Raw genomic sequence first — 18,863 nt, forward strand, 5'->3', positions numbered from 1 at the left:
CAAATTTTATGTTAAACAAGAAAATGAAAAAAAAAAACGAAAAAAAAGTTTTTGATCGTGATTTGATTATTTGAAGTCCCATACAACCCATCGGATAATCGAACTTCAGATAATCGAAACTACGGATAATCGAGGCTTCGGATAATCGAGTCTGGACTGTATTGGTTTTTGAAACTTTTGACGTTAATACCACTTTTCTAAAAAACAGTTTTAGTAAATGATTTTTGTAATTTTTAAGAGAGACAACAAATTTGCATTTTTCGTGAGTCTTCTGGTAACATCTTCTATTTCCTCGAAAATTTTGAAAGAAAAAAAATCGTGACATCACCTAATAATTTAGCTTTTAAACTAAAATCTTTAAAAAATTTGGAGAAGTGGCGTGTATTTTTCTTTCAGTGTATTTTCTTCAGATAATCCGTCCAATTTCCTACAAGTTTGTCTTTGAGCACTTTTTGACACGAGGTAATGGCTTTGAGATACTGTAATTTTGGAATTACAAAATAACTTATACCCTTCTCAAATGTCTCAAATGTCGAGTGGCTGGCACAAAATTGCTTTATATAAGCCTAGGATAACATGTCAACACATTTTCATAGAAATAGGAGAGGGTCGGGTACAAAAGTACCAGAAAAAAGCTGGAATCACTTAATAGTCCATGTTTTAGATATTTCAAACAAGAATGGCATCAGTAGTGCGGTGCCGGTGTGGACGCGCAGTCCTGTTTTTTCGTGTTATTTTCCGTCTCTTTTGTGTCGCTGTTCGGGTGAGTGCATATTGGGAAAGGGAGCGCGTGGTCGTAAAAAAATATTCGGAGTGAAAAGTGATTTTTTTATTGTGTGTGCCTTTTGTTTCGCATTTTTGTCGTGAATTGTGTGCTGCGAGGAGAAGATTACCCTCTGAAAATGCAGCGTCATCAGTGCATAATTGGCAAAGGGAGCACGTGGTCGTAAAAAATATTCAGAGTGAAAAGTGATGTTTTGTGATTTTTCAAAGCCCTTCCTACATCATCGTTGATCGGAAGGCACGGCGTCGGGTGGACCGTGTTTAAATTTTTCGAATAAGGTTTTATTTTTTGCGGTGAAAAAGCTATTTCTATATAATGATCGAAAGACGCTCTGACAATTTGGATCGTCGAGTTAATAGTGGAGCAAAAAAACTGTGTGATTTTGTGTGTTAACCAGAAAGACCTTCCCATAGCATCGTTGCTCGGAAGGCTCGCCGACGGGTCTGTTATGAAAGTCCTCTCCATAGCGTCGTAGCTTGGGAGGCATCGAAAAGCCAATATCTTATCCTACTAACCAAAAAAAAAAATCACGTAATGCTTGAAGGAGATGCTGTGGATTCAACGGTCTCAAGCGGTATCAACAAGTATATAGCGAAAAACTATGTGCTTGATGAGTCTGCAACTTCAACTATCGGACTAACATTCCTCCCTTTCGTTGAACTGCAGGCTTCTTGGGAGGGCGCCGGTATTGACTAATAAAGTAGGGATCTTCAGAGGTTAAACAGTGAACGGATGGTTGGCTCCCACTGATCATTTTTGATTCATTGTTTAACTTCAGCTGATCCGTCAATAACGGAGTAGCAGCTCATTGGCAGTCAACCATGCTCATGCTCATGCTCATGCTCATGTTTTAGATATTTCAAACAAATCATTGGTCAAGTCTAAAATTTACCCATCGTTTGATGAATTTGCCTTAAACAGTCTTTCTATGTATGTAACTATACTTTTCATTCATTACAAGAATAGTTTAGAATTTCATTTCGGTTAGGAGCAGTTCTCCCAGATTTCGGTCATTCGATTTTTTTTTTGTATTTTTTAATCCGACCATTTTGCATCATTAGTTTGTCTATTTAATTTTCCATACAAATTTGGCAGCTGTCCATACAAAAATGGTGTATGAAAACTCAAAAATCTACATCTTTTGAAGGTATTTTTTGATCGATTTGGTGTCTTCGGCAAAGTTGTAGATATGGATATAGACTACACTGTAAAAAAAATGATACACGGTGAAAATTTTTTTGGTGATTTTTAATTTAACTTTTTGTCACTAAAACTTGATTTGCAAAAAAAATACTATTTTTAATTTTTTTTATTTTTTGATATGTTTTAAAAGACATAAAATGCCAACTTTTCAGAAATTTCCAGGCTGTGCAAAAAATCTTTGTGTGAGTTATGAATTTTTAAATCAATACTGATTTTTAAAAAAAATCGAAATATTGGTCGCAAAAATTTTTCAACTTCATTTTTCGAAGTAAAATCAATTTTGCAATCAAAAAGAACTTAAGTGAAATTTTGATAAAGTGCACCGTTTTCAAGTTAAATCCATTTTTAGGTGACTTTTTTGAAAATAGTCGCAGTTTTTCATTTTTTTTAAATTAGTGCACATGTTTGCCCACATTTGAAAAAAAATATTTTTGAAAAGCTGAGAAAATTCTCTATATTTTGCTTTTTCGGAATTTGTTGATGGGTAATTCTCCGCCAACTCACACAGCAGTTGCCCCGACCCCTCTTCGATTTGCGTGAAACTTTGTCCTAAGGGGTAACTTTTGTCCCTGATCACGAATCCGAGGTCCGTTTTTTGATATCTCGTGACGGAGGGGCGGTACGACCCCTTCCATTTTTGAACATGTGAAAAAAGAGGTGTTTTTCAATAATTTGCAGCCTGAAACGGTGATGAGATAGAAATTTGGTGTCAAAGGGACTTTTGTGTAAAATTAGACGCCCGATTTGATGGCGTACTCAGAATTCCGAATAAACGTATTTTTTATCGAAAAAAACACTAAAAAAGTTTTAAAAATTCTCCCATTTTCCATTACTCGACTGTAAAAAAATTTGGAACATGTCATTTTATGGGAAATTTAATGTACTTTTCGAATCTACATTGTCCCAGAAGGGTCATTTTTTCATTTAGAACAAAATTTTTCATTTTAAAATTTCGTGTTTTTTCTAACTTTGCAGGGTTATTTTTTAGAGTGTAACAATGTTCCACAAAGTTGTAGAGCAGACAATTGCAAAACTTTTGATATATAGACATAAGGGGTTTGCTTATAACCATCACGAGTTATCGTGATTTTACGAAAAAAAGTTTTGAAAAAGTTGGTCGTCATCGATCATGGCCATTCATGGTCACCCGCGACAGACACGGACGACGAAACAAAGAGAAACGCAAAAATTAACTTTTTCAAAACTTTTTTTCGTAAAATTGCGATAACTCGTGATGTTTATAAGCAAACCCCTTATGTCTATACATCAAAATTTTTGTAATTGTCTGCTCTACAACTTTGTAGAACATTGTTACACTCTAAAAAATAACCCTGCAAAGTTAGAAAAAACACGAAATTTTAAAATGAAAAATTTTGTTCTAAATGAAAAAATGACCCTTCTGGGACAATGTAGATTCGAAAAGTACATTAAATTTCCCATAAAATGACATGTTCCAAAATTTTTTACAGTCGAGTAACGGAAAATGGGAGAATTTTTAAAACTTTTTTAGTGTTTTTTTCGATAAAAAATACGTTTTTTCGGAATTCTGAGTACGCCATCAAATCGGGCGTCTAATTTTACATAAAAGTCCCTTTGACACCAAATTTCTATCTCATCACCGTTTCAGGCTGCAAATTATTGAAAAACACCTCTTTTTTCACATGTTCAAAAATGGAAGGGGTCGTACCGCCCCTCCGTCACGAGATATCAAAAAACGGACCTCGGATTCGTGATCAGGGACAAAAGTTACCCCTTAGGACAAAGTTTCACGCAAATCGAAGAGGGGTCGGGGCAACTTTTCCCGATTTCGTGTGAGTTGGTAGAGAATTACCCTGATACGATCCTTAGTAGACCCTTAGTACGATCCTAACATTTTAAAAGGGCGTAATATTGAATGTTTGGCCCTTTTGAAATGTTAGTCTTGGTTTAAAAATTTTGAAAATATTTTTTTCGAAAAGATCGAAAAATTTCACGCACGTTTCATATTTAACATTGAAAATCAGACCATTAGTTGCTGAGATTTCGACGTTAGAAAATGGTGTGTTGTTTGGGTAAGACTTAGAAAACATCAATTTTCCTGTTTTTAAACCTTTGCATGGCAATAACTCAGCAACTAAGGGTCGTATCAACAAAGTTCAAAAAAGCAAAATATAGAGAATTTTCTCAGCTTTTCAAAAATATTTTTTTCAAAAGTGGGCAAACATGTGCACTTATTTTAAAAAATGAAAAACTGCGACTATTTTTAAAAAAGTCACCTTAAAATGGATTTAACTTGAAAACGGTGCACTTAATCAAAATTTCACTACGGTACTTTTTGATTGCAAATTTGATTTTACATCGAAAAATAAGGTTGAAAAGTTTTTGCGACCAATTTTTCGATTTTTTGAAAAAATCAGTATTGATTCAAAAATTCATAACTCGCTCAAAGATTTTTTGCACAACCTGGAAATTTCTGAAAAGTTGGCATTTGATGTCCTCTAAAACATATCAAAAAATAAAAAAATAAAAATAGTGTTTTTTTGCAAATCAAGTTTTAGTGACAAAAAGTGAAATTAAAAATCAACAATTTTTTTTACCTTGTATCATTTTTTTTTACAGTGTAGTCCATATCCATACCTACAACTTTGCCGAAGACACCAAATCGATCAAAAAAACCTTCAAAAGATACAGATTTTTGAATTTTCACATATCATTTTTGTATGGACAGCTGCGAAATTTGTATGGAAAATTATATGGACAAACTAATGATGCAAAATGGCTTCTTTGGGCATACCGAAGGCACCAAAAAAGTTTCAGTCGGATTAAAAAATACAAAAAATAAAATTTAAGAAAAAATACCGATTTCGTAGAGAATTGCTCTTAGGCGTTCGTTCAATCACTTTCTTTCTACAACTTGGCCTGCCATAAATCTGTCTCACCTTTGTTGAAAGATAAACTTCTAATAAACTTCACAGTTGAAAATCGTGGATTTCCCAAAGATGCATGCACCAGATATTACAGTTTTTGCTGAGTGTGCCAACCTTGGCTGCACCTAATTACCCCGAGAGAGCAACGAGCAACGATGGAACGATGAGTTCCATCTTTCTGACTTGGAGAACCTTGCGGAGGGGAAAAGCCTGCTGTACAAACATCTCACGACACAGCAAAAAATCCGATGGTAAAATCGCATGCAAAAGCATGCACATCACCTTCGTCAAAATAAACACTTAATATTACACACTGCATGTACAATTTTTGCAAACACAAAAAATAGTTGCAACCGACGGAATTCAAACCCTGCACCAACAGTAAGGACTGGCGCCTTAGCCCACTCGGCCATCAGACCGATGAAACGTTGTAAGGATAAACGCATATATGAGCTTGACATTTCAGTCAAGTAGGTTTTCCATACTGATGGGCTACATATTTCAGGGTGTAATATTACACAGAATTTCATAAAATAATGCAAAATTTATTTTACACCGAGGCCTTTTACACGCAGCTGGATTACTACTTTATTTGCTGTGGACCCATAAATGCGCGTGGCTCGTTCCCATTTCCAGGTTGGGAGTTGCAAGGTTGAGAACGAACCAGTGTATTCCAATGATTTAAACTGGTTACTGCTGTTTCTGTATCTCCTTCACTAATTTGTTCATTAGCCGAGGTGATTTAGGGCTTCTGTTTCTAACCCTGGGCAAGCAGCAGTAATGAATAGTATGCCATAAAACTGGGCATATAAACAGCCAAGAGTTAAACGATAGTAAGGTAATCTTGTCATAGATTTGATATGAATATTAATGATTTGATCATCTTAAAGAAATTAATGATCCGGTTACCATCTCCGGAAACTGGGCCAAGTTCATCAGTCTGAAAACAAACAGTACATCGTAAGTTACAATTGCCTTGCACGCGACAAATATCCGCTCCATATAAAAACATCAACAGTCATCAGTGATAAGGATCTACAACGGCGTTGATGCGCACTCACTGAACGTAACGGAATCAGAACTATCGAGAGCATAACTGCGGCTGCTGCTGGTGGCAGTTGCTCCAGATAACAAATATGTTGGAATTACATGCTATACGCAATTCGATGTCGTGTGTTGTTTCCCCCCTGGAGGGCTTATACTTATCTCATGTTCGTGCTCACGTTTGATCACGTTAAATTAAAATGCTGTCCCAAATTCGAGGTTTCTAACTAGAGATTTAAAGGTTCCTACTGTTTAAAAAAGGTTTAAGAATTTTCCAAATCTATGATTTCTGTGCGATAACTAGCAGTCTTACCCTAATTAACGCGAAGCAAGTCGCGATAAAAACAGCATAATACATTTCTTCCAAGGGGGGTCTTCCGCGATTCTCGACATCAAGGGCAACGATGGCGCTCGGGTCCGACGCCTCCCCAAGAGAAGAGAAAGATTAAGATTGCAGGGTTAGCATCTTTCCTACCACGGGCGGTCATGGGACGGAATTAGCTCAAAAAAGCTGCTCCAAGAAAGAACGCACCCCCTCATTGAAATCAACCTAAGCAGCAATTAAGACATTAAGGCTGCAGGCTGCAGGGGTCGATAGGATAGGACATTAATCTTTATCTCAATCTTTTTACGTTTCATTGTCCAACAGGTGCTTAGGGACTGCCAACGACGGAGGCAAAGTGATTCCGGACTTTGTGGGTGGCTGATGGGGGAGGGAGGAATTAAAGTGGAAATGTAATGCTAGTAATCTGATGATTAAAATGTCCATTCAGGCTTGTTTTTGAATGCATAATGTTTGTCGTAAATAGGGTTAAAGAAGCTTTATTTAAGATTTATACAGAAAATAAACAACGTTCCGTCTAGTCCTGATCAAAGATAGGATTACAGCCGTGCAATGGAAGGCGAAAAGACAAATTTGAACCACCCTAATCTGTACTTCAAGTACGTTAAAAAGATGGGAAAGCCTTTCAAATATTATGTGCATTTCTTTTTTGTCTATTTCTCACAAGCTGCCCAATTTCCGTAAGTTCTATTTATTTACACCTCCAATATCACTCGTCGTCATCCTCTCCAGTTGGTTGTTATCTCTTTGTGTCCACTTGTGATTCCTCGAAGATCCGTCGTCATCGTCTTCGCACAGACTTACTTATTGCACAAACACGTCTCATCCATGTTGGCCCGAATCCAAGGCAGATATCGGGCCACTCGTGTGTACACCCCCGGATAACCGGCCCGGCCACAACCCACGCCCCACGAAACGATGCCCACGATCTCGTGCTTGTCCCCTTTCCGCACCAGTAGCGGACCTCCCGAATCACCCTGGCATGAGTCCTGCTTGCCCTTGCCAGCGCATAACTAAAAAAAAACAATAATTCAAATTAGTCTTGAGTAGGTTCCGTAACTTCAAACCAATCTCACCATATTCGAAGTGATCCTCGACGCCCGGTACTTCATGTTCCGACACTGGTCCAACGTCAAGATCGGGACGTCCACGTGCTGCACGATCCCCGGCAGGGTTCCACCCTCGGACGTGCGACCCCATCCGACCACGGTACCAATCTGACCGGACGGTTCGCTGCGATCCTTGGGCAGGCACACCGGTTTGATGGTTTTCGTGAAATCAACCGGCTTGCGCAGCTTCAGCAGTGCAATGTCATGGTTGTACGAGTTCTGGTCAAAGCTCCGGTGCCGGATGATAGCCGTTACAGCCCGCTGGATTGCCGTTGTCTCCGTAGCGATAAACTGATCGTGATCTCCCAAGACGACTCGAATCTTGTTGCGTTTCAACCTGCAAAACAAACGCCCCGACGATAACTTTAAAATTCCCATGAGCTTTTTACAACAGCAAACCTCCGAACGCAATGAGCCGCCGTCAGCACGTAGTCCCGCGTCAGCAGCGAGGCTCCGCAGTGGAACTGGCCGTCGTAAACCAGCCGGGCAAGCCAGGGGTACTGGTTGACTCCGGTGGGTCGTCCCCCAACGATGCGAGTCTCCTGGTTGGCTGTGCCGCATTCTGTTATGTGGAAGAGAGGAAAACGAGCAAAGTTAGAGAGTTTGTAAGCTGCTTTCTTGTGAATGCGCCCGAGAGGTATGTGACGGGATGTACGTCGATGAATACTGCTGTTGGGAAGATTTTTCATTTTTGAACACGCGTGCTGAACCGGTAAAAATCGGTATGGCATGTGAACAAAACTTCTACTGACAAAATTGGACAAACTTTACAAGAATTCATGAAAATATTTGTTTCAATGTGTTGTTTCGCACGGAGAAAAAAGAGTTCTCAAAATCGTGAAGAAGCGTTCATGAAATTAGGAACCACGAACAAAGTGTTCAAAATCCATGGTAACGTCCCATGGCATTTGAACACTTTGTTCCTGGTTCCCATTTTCATGATCACTCATTCACGATTTATGGAACTCATTTTTCTCCGTGCGATCTGTGCACAGTAAAAAAAATCAAGGTAATATTACATATGGGAAGGGGTAAATCTATTATGTCAGAAAAATGTGTAATGTACATCTCTGGAGTTTTTTTAGTCTCTGGAGTCACTTTTTCAGTCTAAATTGAGGTAAAATTACATCATATAAGAAGTAATATTCAACCTTCCGAAATTAAACCTTCCAAATTTACGCAATTTTTTACTTTGTGTCAAATTAAAAATATTACAATACTAGCAGTCCAGGCAACCCAGCAAGAGGAGTAGCAGCTGGAAGAAGGGTTTTAAGATTCTGTGGATGGCCAAAAGGAGAAAAGTATTCCGAAACGTAAGAAAAAACGTTTAAAAAATGTGTTCTTATTCGCCGAAAAATATCATTCTAAACAAAGAAAGTAAAAATACTCGGCGATCAAAAATATAAAAAAGAAAAAAATCAAAAAAGACGCTGTAATTTGTATTTTAAACCCTCTAAACAAAACCTTGAATAATTCACAGTCTAGAATTAAAAGTTTCCCAATGGGGCCCAAAATTGGAGTAGAGGTTCCTTGTCCGAAATAATTTGACCCATATTTTTTTGTTTGGCCTTTAGTGTGACCTACGCCGTGTTAAGGTGCTCCTAAAAATGGTTATTTCCATCAATTATCGCAAAAACCACATTTTTCAAAAAAACATATATCCACGTCATTTCAACCGATTTTCGTTGTCTTGGACGCAAATGAAAGGTTGGTTTCATTGGGCTTTCAGAAAAAAAAATTGTTTGAAGTTACAAAACAGCCATATATTTGAAAAGGTCATACGAGAACTTGAAATGCGGTTTGGCGGGTCTTGGGACCAAAAAGCCTATGCCTGAAAATATTGTTATCGGATTCCTCGGACAATTTCACAAAACTTATCTTAACAAGGTTATGTTTCGTCTTCAGGGTTCCGAGATGTGATTTTTTTTAAATAAAAAATGGGGGTTTCCGCGCAAAAACGCAAAAACAGAATAATGGCGAAAACGGAAAAATCTACTTTTTCACTTAAACTGTGATAACTTTAAAATTTAAAAGATGACCTATACTATTTAGGTACTGTTGTCGTAGGGAATTACTGTACATCAACAGATGAGGACGGGAAACACAACTTTTTAATTAAAATCTGTATTGGCCTTTTATAAAAAAAAATGTTAAAAATACATATGTAGTAGAAAAGAAAAGTATTTACCTTTTTCATAATACTTAAACCATCTTGTCTGATGCATAACTAATCTAAATGGTAGTCATGATAGCTTTCAAAAATATGTCAATAATTTGCTTATACCTCACCAAAATAACAGCTGCCTAGAGGAAATAAATATAAATTAAGATACATTGCATTGTTTTAGATTAGACAAAAATGTTACAATTTTGTTTTTTAATTCAAAAACAAAATTTATTTATTTGAAATTTTTATAACACATGGTACAGTCCAGACCCGATTATCCGAAGGCCTCGTAAAAAAATCAGTTCGAATAATTGAACTAAGAAAAAAAATCGTTGTGTTATTTTGGATTGTTGAGCTCAAGTATGTCCCCTAAACTACTATAAAGCAAGGATCCTGATTGCTCCAAAAAGACTGATTCACTCGCGACCGCACATCGAATGCGACGAAACACTGCTCTGGCCGTTTCCTACCGCTTGCCACTTCCAAACCGATCGCTACAGAATACTCTCTCTCTTTGCTCTCGCTCTCACTCCATTCGGGTAGTACAGTCGCTCAGTCGCTGAGTCAAAATAGATTGCGATCGGGTTTGTTTTGCTCATTTATTAAACTGCTTAAAATCGGTGTTATCAAAAATGTTTTGCAGTATTGTTGATAACACAACATCAAAGACACATTTAAAAGCAATTTCCATTATGCCAAATACAATTTTACGGCAAACTGTGATAGTGCAGGCCACAAGAGCGCCGAGCTGGTCCCTCCTCTCTAAACGTACTCGTGTGTGTCTCGGGTCGATGGACGGAGTAGGCAAAGAAATTTTCGAAGTATTTGTGTCACTGGATGAAGCGACTGAGCAAGACGCTGGCAGCCATCGTGTCGTGTTCGTTCGCGACTGGTTGTGCGCTCCTGTCGGCAAAGATTCGGTCGGTGTTGAGTGAGTGATTTTTGATCATCAGGACCCTTGCACCCTAAAGTGATGTAGAATTTTTGAATCCAAAACGGCGGTGATGAAATATTGAAAAAGTAAACATTTAGTAATTTTTAAGGCAAACAACCATTCAAATTTTACTAAAGTGGGGTCGCAGAATTCGAATTTGATGTTGAAAAAAATAATAAAAGAAATATGAAAAAAAATGTTTTGTTTATTATTCGATTATCAGAAGTCCCATACAAACCTTCGGATAATCGAACTTTGGATATTCGAAACTTCGGATAATCGAGGCTTCGGATAATCGAGTCAGGACTTTATTTGTGAAATTATGAACAACAGTAACTTAAAAAATGTTACAAATTAGTACAACTGTTATTGTAAATAATGATAATTAAAATAAATATTTATTCAATATTGAATACTGATTTAAGAAAAACGTAAATTTCAACATTTTAATGAAAAAATTGATGGTGAAAAGTGTCCACGTGATTTATGGTTTTCCCCTACATGGGTCAACCCATGTCAAGAGGAACACCGCTCGAAATTGATCATTTCTGATCTCATCTTTGAAAGAGCGGAAGTTTAAAAAAATATTGCAAACAAAAACTATATCCGACATTATTCAACATTCGTCAACACAGTTGCTTATGAACTGGATCACGATCTCATTTGAATCTGCGTCCAATTTTTTAAGAAAGTGTAGTGGTTTCAAAATAAAGCCAAAAATACGGGGTGGGAATGTGTTTTCACTTCAATACCCGACCTGGCTGCCAAATTCCGAGGTCAACTTCAATTCTGAGTTTAATGATTATTTTTGGTTAAACAAAATGTATTTCACAAGTTCAGCAAGTCGTCCTACTTAACACTCACCACAATCGCAGCTCTTGACCAGGTTGGTCGCATCGGGCCCGTCATCGTCCAGCGAGAATGTACTGGAATCCAGCCCAAAGAGCGCATCGAACAAAAACCGGCCACTCCGATGGTCCAGCGCTCTACTCTGGTTGTTGTTGTTGTTAAAGCTGAAGTTGTTGTACCACGATGCTCCACTGCACTTTCCAGTCAAGAGCAGCGCCACCACCGAAACTATCACAGCTGACGAGTTGAACTTCATTGTTGTTATTGTTGTCGTTTTCTTTCTTTATCTCTTTCTTCACTGTTTCAGTTGAACTTCAACTCTGACCAACGAACCGTTATATCAGTCTCTGAGTTGTCTGTTTTTGTATGTTTTTGCTTCTCTTGTTTCTCAGCTGATCGTTTTTATTATCTAGTTAACTCATAACTTCTTCATTTCACTTTCTTCTCCGGTGGCGGCCTTCGCGGCCTTTCCAACATTATTCAACATTCGTCACTTTTGTAACACACATAGTCTTCTCGTTTTTTTTTCACTCCCTCTTCTTTTTCTTGTTTTACTAGTTATTCACTTCTCCTTCTTTCTCTCACCGTTTTGTTTACTCGTTTGATCAAAAAACTCTTTCACTTTTCTTCGTCGGCTGGTGTGATTCACGGCAGTACCTGCAGAGTAGACTGTCGGGTGAGTTACCATCATCCATCTTCTTCACGATGGGGTGAATGTGATGAAAACGGTGTGTCCGACTCCGACTAGATATGCTCGAGAGCGCAGACAGGCTCAACAAACACAGCACTGCAAATTCCAGTAGTCGTGCGGCGGCGCCGGATTGCGGACTCCAACCTAACCCCCGTCATCCTCCTGAGGCCTCCCCATAGGGTTGGACTGATTGAGTGATATAATTGAAGAACTTGGACTTCAAAAATGGCAAATGAATGCGGTAATGCGTTATTTTTTTTCACTCGGAGGGATGTCAGCAAATTGCTTAAATACGTGCCAACCGGATTACGGATAGCACCGGAGGGGTGGCATGGGTTAACTGGGATCATTCACTAGGACGATATTCGATTCCACGGTGCACATCTACCAGATTCTGGTGCAACAAGAATTTTATAACAAGCATTTAAGTATCTTGAAAGCTGTTGGAACTGTCGATATCATTTTTGATCTCCCTAGAAGAACAGAAGGATTTATAACAAAGTTGACATTTTATACAATCATGTTGTTGCAGAATTGGGATCGTCAAGGAAAAAATGGAACTAGAAGATACAGTCGACTCTCCGGTTGTCGAAAACCTCCCATGCAAGCAAACTGCAAAATGTTAACAAAGATATGAATAGCTGTCCAAAATAAAGAAGCCACTTATTCCGGCTTATTTTAAAGAACAGTTAGCCGAAAACTGACTGGTTTTGAAAACTAGAGCATCATCATCAAGCAAACGATCTCTAGGAATAATTTTTATCGATGGAATCACATTCATTCATTCTTACAAACGGGTACTAGATCCTATTTATAAGACCGTTGTAAATAATTTTCGATGTTTTGGGTACGTTATCCATTAGTGGACCCCTTTCCTATAGTGGACCCTCTGAAGGGTTTTTGATGAAAAATTCAATAAAATCCTAATTTCAAGCGTGTTTTTGTCTGCAAATCATTTATTTGCCATGTTCAGCATCATTTAAAACAATGTTGACTGACATTGAATTGTCCTTTTTGCCAAAATAAGTGTTCTGAGTTCGACATCTGAAATCAGACATGGCCACTAGCATTTTCACAACAAAACAGCTTTTCTATTTTATGATTGAACTAACTATTCAATCATTTTTTGACTGGTTATTTAACTTCAGTAAGTCGAAATAATGTAAGTTTAAGGAGCTATACTAAAATATAGCGAAGAGCAGCTCATTTTCAAGCAAAAATTAGGGGGGTCCACACAGAAAAAAATAATGTAAATTTGGAAGCTTTAATTTTGTAAGGTTGAATATTACCTCTTTTATGATGTAATTTTACCTCAATTTAGACTGAAAAAGTGACATTACACCAGAAAAGTGGTAAAATTACACATTTCCAGAGGTAAAATTACACCTTTTTTCTGACATAAAAGATGTACCCCTTCCCAGATGTAATATTACCACGATTTTTTTTTCTGTGCAGTATAGGACAACGAAAATCCTAACTTTTCCAAAAGTGGACTCTTGTTAATTTAACCTTCAAAAATGAAGAAAACTGTGTATTTAAGCAAAAGTATTTTTTAAACATACAATAAATGCTTGTTGCAATCAACCTAATTGCATATTTTTTTCAATTATGAGTATAAATAAAGCTGTTTTCATGTTAAAAGTATCAAAAATGCTGAAGCCGTAAGAATTCATAATTAATAAAAAACTATAGTTAATTTTACTTAATTGAAGCATTATAATTAAAGTTTAAAATGTTATTTTATAAGTATAAATCAATAACAAACTATTTTTTGAAAATAAACATGCGTAGTTTTATCAGCAATCGTAAACAAATCAATTGTTTTGTTTCGGTCAACTATTTATGTAATTAATATGGAAAAAGGGCATCAAAATTACTTGTTTTAACACGTGTTTTAATCATTTTAATGTCTACAGTTGTTTTTGAAACGTTTTCTTTGATCTTTTTTGGAAAAAAATGCTTTTAAATGTCTGTTAGGTTTTTTGTTGTTTTAAGCAAAATTTGTTAACAAAACATATTTGTTTATGGTGGAAAATCCATCTTTTATTCATTATGTATCATAAGACCTCCACCATGCATCAAAATACCAAATATCGGTTAAATTTGGTATAAAAATAACAGTTTTCCTATAGTGAACCCGGGTCCACAATCGGATTATGGACCCGGGTCCACTATAGGAAAAGATGGTCCATAACAGGCAAAAAAAACTTTTTTTTTTCAAATGGCTATTTTTCTGCTCAAAAACAAATTACTGATGAAACAAATAGTCAAAATTATTCAGAAGTCTTCAGATTTCATTGTTTTGAACAAAGGGTTATGAAAAAGTGCCTAAAATATATTGAAAATTGTGAAAAATGCGCGTCGGTTCTACTAGGGGGTGCACTAATGATTAAAATACCCTATGTCCCTAGACCCTGACCAATGACGAGGGGCGGGGGGAGGGATAAGGGTACTTTTTGGGGTACTGTACATTGGTCATTCATAAAAATTCAATATATTTTTTAAAAGAGTTCAAACATGCTAATTATGGTTATAAGCGCAGGAAAATCCATATTAAATGGTTTTGAGTTGATTAAAACTCTACGTGCATTAGGGTGACGATAAAAAATCGACATCAGAGATTCCCTCTGACTCGATTCCTAATGCAAAAATAAGTATCTGTGCCAATTTTGGTCCAAATCGGTTAAGGCTAAGGGGTCGCTTTTCATCGTTGAAGTTTATATGGGGAAAATCACGAAAATGTATGGGGAAAAACATCGTTTTAGTAATTTTCTGCTAGGTGGCGCAGGTCTCGCCCAAAATTGTCCAAGTGTGAGATTCTTGTAGGAAATTTAATTTCCTACAACTTTGTCGATGGGTCCAAAACGATCCGAGTTGATCCTGATTTTTGGTGATTTTTCTAGAAAAAAATATTTTCTTATATACTTCCTATATACCCCTTGTAAACTTTCAATTATATAAGCCGATTTCTTTTCATCGCATTGCTAATAACTCATCAGGATCAACTCGGATCGTCTTGCATCCTTCTACAAAGTTGTAGGTAATATAATTTCCTACAAGAATCTCACACTTGGACAATTTTGGGCGAGACCTGCGCCACCTACTGCAAAAATCCTGAAGCGATGTTTTTCCCCATACATTTTTGCGAATTTCCCCACATAAACTTCAACGATGAAAAGCGACCCCTTAGCCTTAACCGATTTGGCTCAAAATTGGCACAGTTACTTGTTTTTGCCTAATGAATCGATCCAGGGGGTATCTCTAATGATTCATGAGTAATAATAAATTCTCTAAACAAATAATGTTACGATTGCACTTTTACACATTAAACCCCATCGTCCCCCAACAGCTGTTCCTCGCCGTGAAGAAAAACTCAACTAACAACATATTTCTTCGTTATTTCTCGCGCACTGTCACACGCATCCAGTTAGTTAAAGCATATCTTGAAAAGCTGCATGCAACGGTGGGATGGCGCAATACCGATTATCTAAAATTGACATTCCTGTACAAGAAACAGAAAAAAAGGTACCGCTGCTTCATCAACACTCGTTGCTCAATAGCATCCTTCCTGTACCTTTTTGTAGAATTGGGGTTAGATGAACATTTGTTCACATTTTGTAACGGTTTTTTGGCTGATTGTTTTTTATTTGCTTTGGCAAAAATTAGTACAAGATTATGGAAATCCCATTTTACCCCACACGACCGCTAGTTATCTCCATCCCCAAACTATGCCCAGAAGCAAACGAGCGACGGCGGCGGGCAACACGACTTACAAGATTCCGGTAAAAGTGACATCGCAGAAAAGATGACTTTCATCACGGTGTGGTGGACCCTGCCGGAAACGCGTAAAACCTCCAGCCAACGTCAAGCATGGCTGGCAATGAATAGAGAGGAGCTTTTCCTTTCTAGGAAGTATCGGACAGAAACGAACCGGTATTTAAATTGATTTTTTCGACGCTAAATCTTCCAAAATTTACATTCGAGCGTGGCGGTAAAAAAAAGCACCGATTGACCCAATTTCGGTGGAATAATGGCAATAAAAAACATATTCGAAAGTCTTCGCCCCGAAAAAAATGCCATTGAATTGAATTATAAAGATTCGTGGGAGGATGGCGAAACATCATCACAAAGATTGCGAGCCAAATTTAAGCCAAGGTGGTCAACAATCGTCTATATATTTGTTGGCGAGGATTTTTGCTGGCCTGGCAGCAGTCAGAAAAGGTCAGGATTTGAATGGATAGTTCGGACTTGGTAGTGTGATTATCTACCTCTGACAACTGATTGGCTGCTCAGATTGGTTGGGAATCCCGGAGTGGGTCATTCATTGGAAACAAGTTTCGTGTCAAATTCAAACGAAAAGTTCATCATAAATGCGATTACATTTTTTTAATCCTAAATTCACCATGCTGATTTTAAATTCCAGATTCAACTGTACTTAAATTATTATTAAGAGGCAGTATTTGTAAATATTGCTCGGTTTGTTCTAGAGGTCGTATCGAGGTGCTCCGATTTGGATGAAACTTTCAGCGTTTGTTTGTCTATACATGAGATGAACTCATGCCAAATATGAGCCCTCTACGACAAAGGGAAGTGGGTTAAAACGGGCTTTGAAGTTTGAGGTCGAAAAAACATTAAAAATCTTAAAACAGCTCGCATTTCCGTAAAACTTCATCAATTCCAACTCTCTTAGATGCATTCGAAAGGTTTTTTGAAGCACTTCAAAATGTGCTATAGACATCCAGGATTGGCTTGATTTTTTCTCATAGCTTTTGCAAATAACTGTTAAAAATTGATTTTTTTAAAACCTTAATATCTTTTTCCAACAGCCTCCAACACCCATACTCCCGTAGGTCAAAAGATAGGTTATTTCATGGACTATAAGCCTACGGAAATAACTTTTTGGCCAATCGCAGTTTTTCTCATAGTTTTTCGATTTTTCTATAACAAACATTTTACAACGTTAGTTTTTGCCCTGTAGGCCGTCATAGCGGCACATATTGGTCTCAATTTTGTCATATTCGGAATCCTCGGACAATTTCACGTATGTTAGAAGTATTGGAGTTGTAAATTTGGAGTTGTCAGAGATAATTCAACACTCTGAATTTGGTTTTTAAATTGTTAAACAAAAAGTAAAAGCGTTCCTAGATAATCCAACTCGGCGTCATCCTCTTCACCGGTGTCATCATAAATTTACATTCAAACTGTAGCCGTCGAAAATCCAAAGCAATAAATTGGACCTCTCACTCGGCCCCAGTCCAGGTCCAGTCACGATCTTCTGAATTTTGTGTCCGTACAATTATCACTCAACAGGAAAGTCTGCTTTCCTTCTTCTCGAATTTCACACTGCTAGTGGCGAACCTGTTCCCCACTGCTTGGAATCTGCCGAATCTTCACGCAAAACATACGCACTTTTAATTCAATCTCGAAAACCTGAACCTCCTTCCGAATCACTGTTCATTTGGGTCACCTCTCCAATTCAACGACTTTTTCCCCTGGTTTTGGTTTTTATTTTCGAGGGGGCCACAGTCAGCTTCCGTCACAATTCGCGGCCCAACTTGAACTGCGCTCGTTCGCCAGCTTTTGATCTCGAACGGCGGCTGCTGCGGCCACATGGCCACTTTGGTGTGAAAGAGTGGGAATGCCGTTGCAACTCTCAGCTGGGTTCCAGCAGCTGCCCGGTGATCGTTGGTAGCGGACATATTTCATGTGGCACGTTACGGTGGTTTAGGAGACACTTTAATACGCGGTGGTTTAGGGTGCTGCAATTATTGTGTTGCGAACTTCCCTCGCAACGGCTATCGATTCATGCTGGGGGTGATTTACTGTTGTTGATCGAACATTTCACGCAGCTTAAGGGGTAACACCCTAAAAAATCAAAAGTAATCTAAAATAATTTTTAAAAAATAATGATTTTCTTCAAACTAGACAACAAAAACCTTCAAAATCTTTAAATTGTATAAGCAAATTTTAAAACTGATTGATTTTCAGCACGAATCCGAGCTCCATTTTTCGATATCTCTTGACGGGGGGGGCTGTACGACTCCTTCAATTTTGAACATTCGAAAAAAGAGGTGTTTTTTCAATAATTTGCAGCCTGAAACGGTGGAGGATTTGAAATTTGGTGTCAAAGTGGTGTTTTATGTAAAATTGGACGCCCGATTTGATGGCGTAGTCAGAATTTTGTAGAGCAATTGTAGAGCAGACAATTACAAAAAAATTGATATGTAAACATTCGGCCATCTTTGAACTGTCATTCATTTAAAAAACACTCAAAATATCATTAAGAACTACTCAAATTCAAAAACCAGATTTATGGTGTAACCCCTTTACGTTTTCCCAGCACCCTTTTAATCGCGACTTTTCATCTTTTGAAATTAAAATTGTTTCGTTTCTTTCCGCTTCACTTGAGCAGCAACAGCACCTAGCCGTCCAGCCCATGATCAGAGGGTAAAATTTCACTACCCATGTACTAACTGTGGCGGCAAAAGCTACTAAACAGCGTGCTAAATAAAAAAAAACGTCCACGCGCCAAAAGATTATGTAAATTTTGCGGGTGCAAACTAAAAGCTCAATTTCGCAACGTGTAACCGCCGCGTACAACTCCGAATTCGATTTGCAGTTAGCACAACCAGCCAATTTCATTATGATGGCGTGACGAATTCCACCACCGCCACCATCAATAAATACTATTCCACCAAGCACCGCGGATTGAAAAATCACGGCCGCCACTTTCTTCCTCACTTCCGCTCCGTGCCGTCCCCGAGAAGCCACTTAAGCACTCACTAACTCACTAGCCTCGCGGTTCAAACTCGCGCCAACCTACGGGTCAAAAT

General features: G+C 37.9%; 1 protein-coding gene across 1 annotated transcript in view; it reads right to left on the reverse strand.

Annotated features, from left to right (window-relative positions):
• The window catches only part of LOC120415828 (uncharacterized), a 78,377-nt gene that overhangs the window by 21,349 nt on the left and 38,165 nt on the right, over positions 1–18,863 (reverse strand). The window contains exons 13-17 of the mRNA XM_052706028.1: positions 11,355–11,616; positions 7,789–7,951; positions 7,357–7,726; positions 7,085–7,293; positions 5,803–5,833 (exon numbers count right to left, since the gene is read on the reverse strand). Of these exons, the coding sequence (XP_052561988.1) occupies positions 5,803–5,833; positions 7,085–7,293; positions 7,357–7,726; positions 7,789–7,951; positions 11,355–11,616 (1,035 nt within the window). The remainder of the gene's footprint in view (positions 1–5,802; positions 5,834–7,084; positions 7,294–7,356; positions 7,727–7,788; positions 7,952–11,354; positions 11,617–18,863) is intronic.

The sequence above is a fragment of the Culex pipiens genome, chromosome 1, assembly GCF_016801865.2.
Source record: "Culex pipiens pallens isolate TS chromosome 1, TS_CPP_V2, whole genome shotgun sequence".
Taxonomy (NCBI): Eukaryota; Metazoa; Arthropoda; class Insecta; order Diptera; family Culicidae; genus Culex; species Culex pipiens.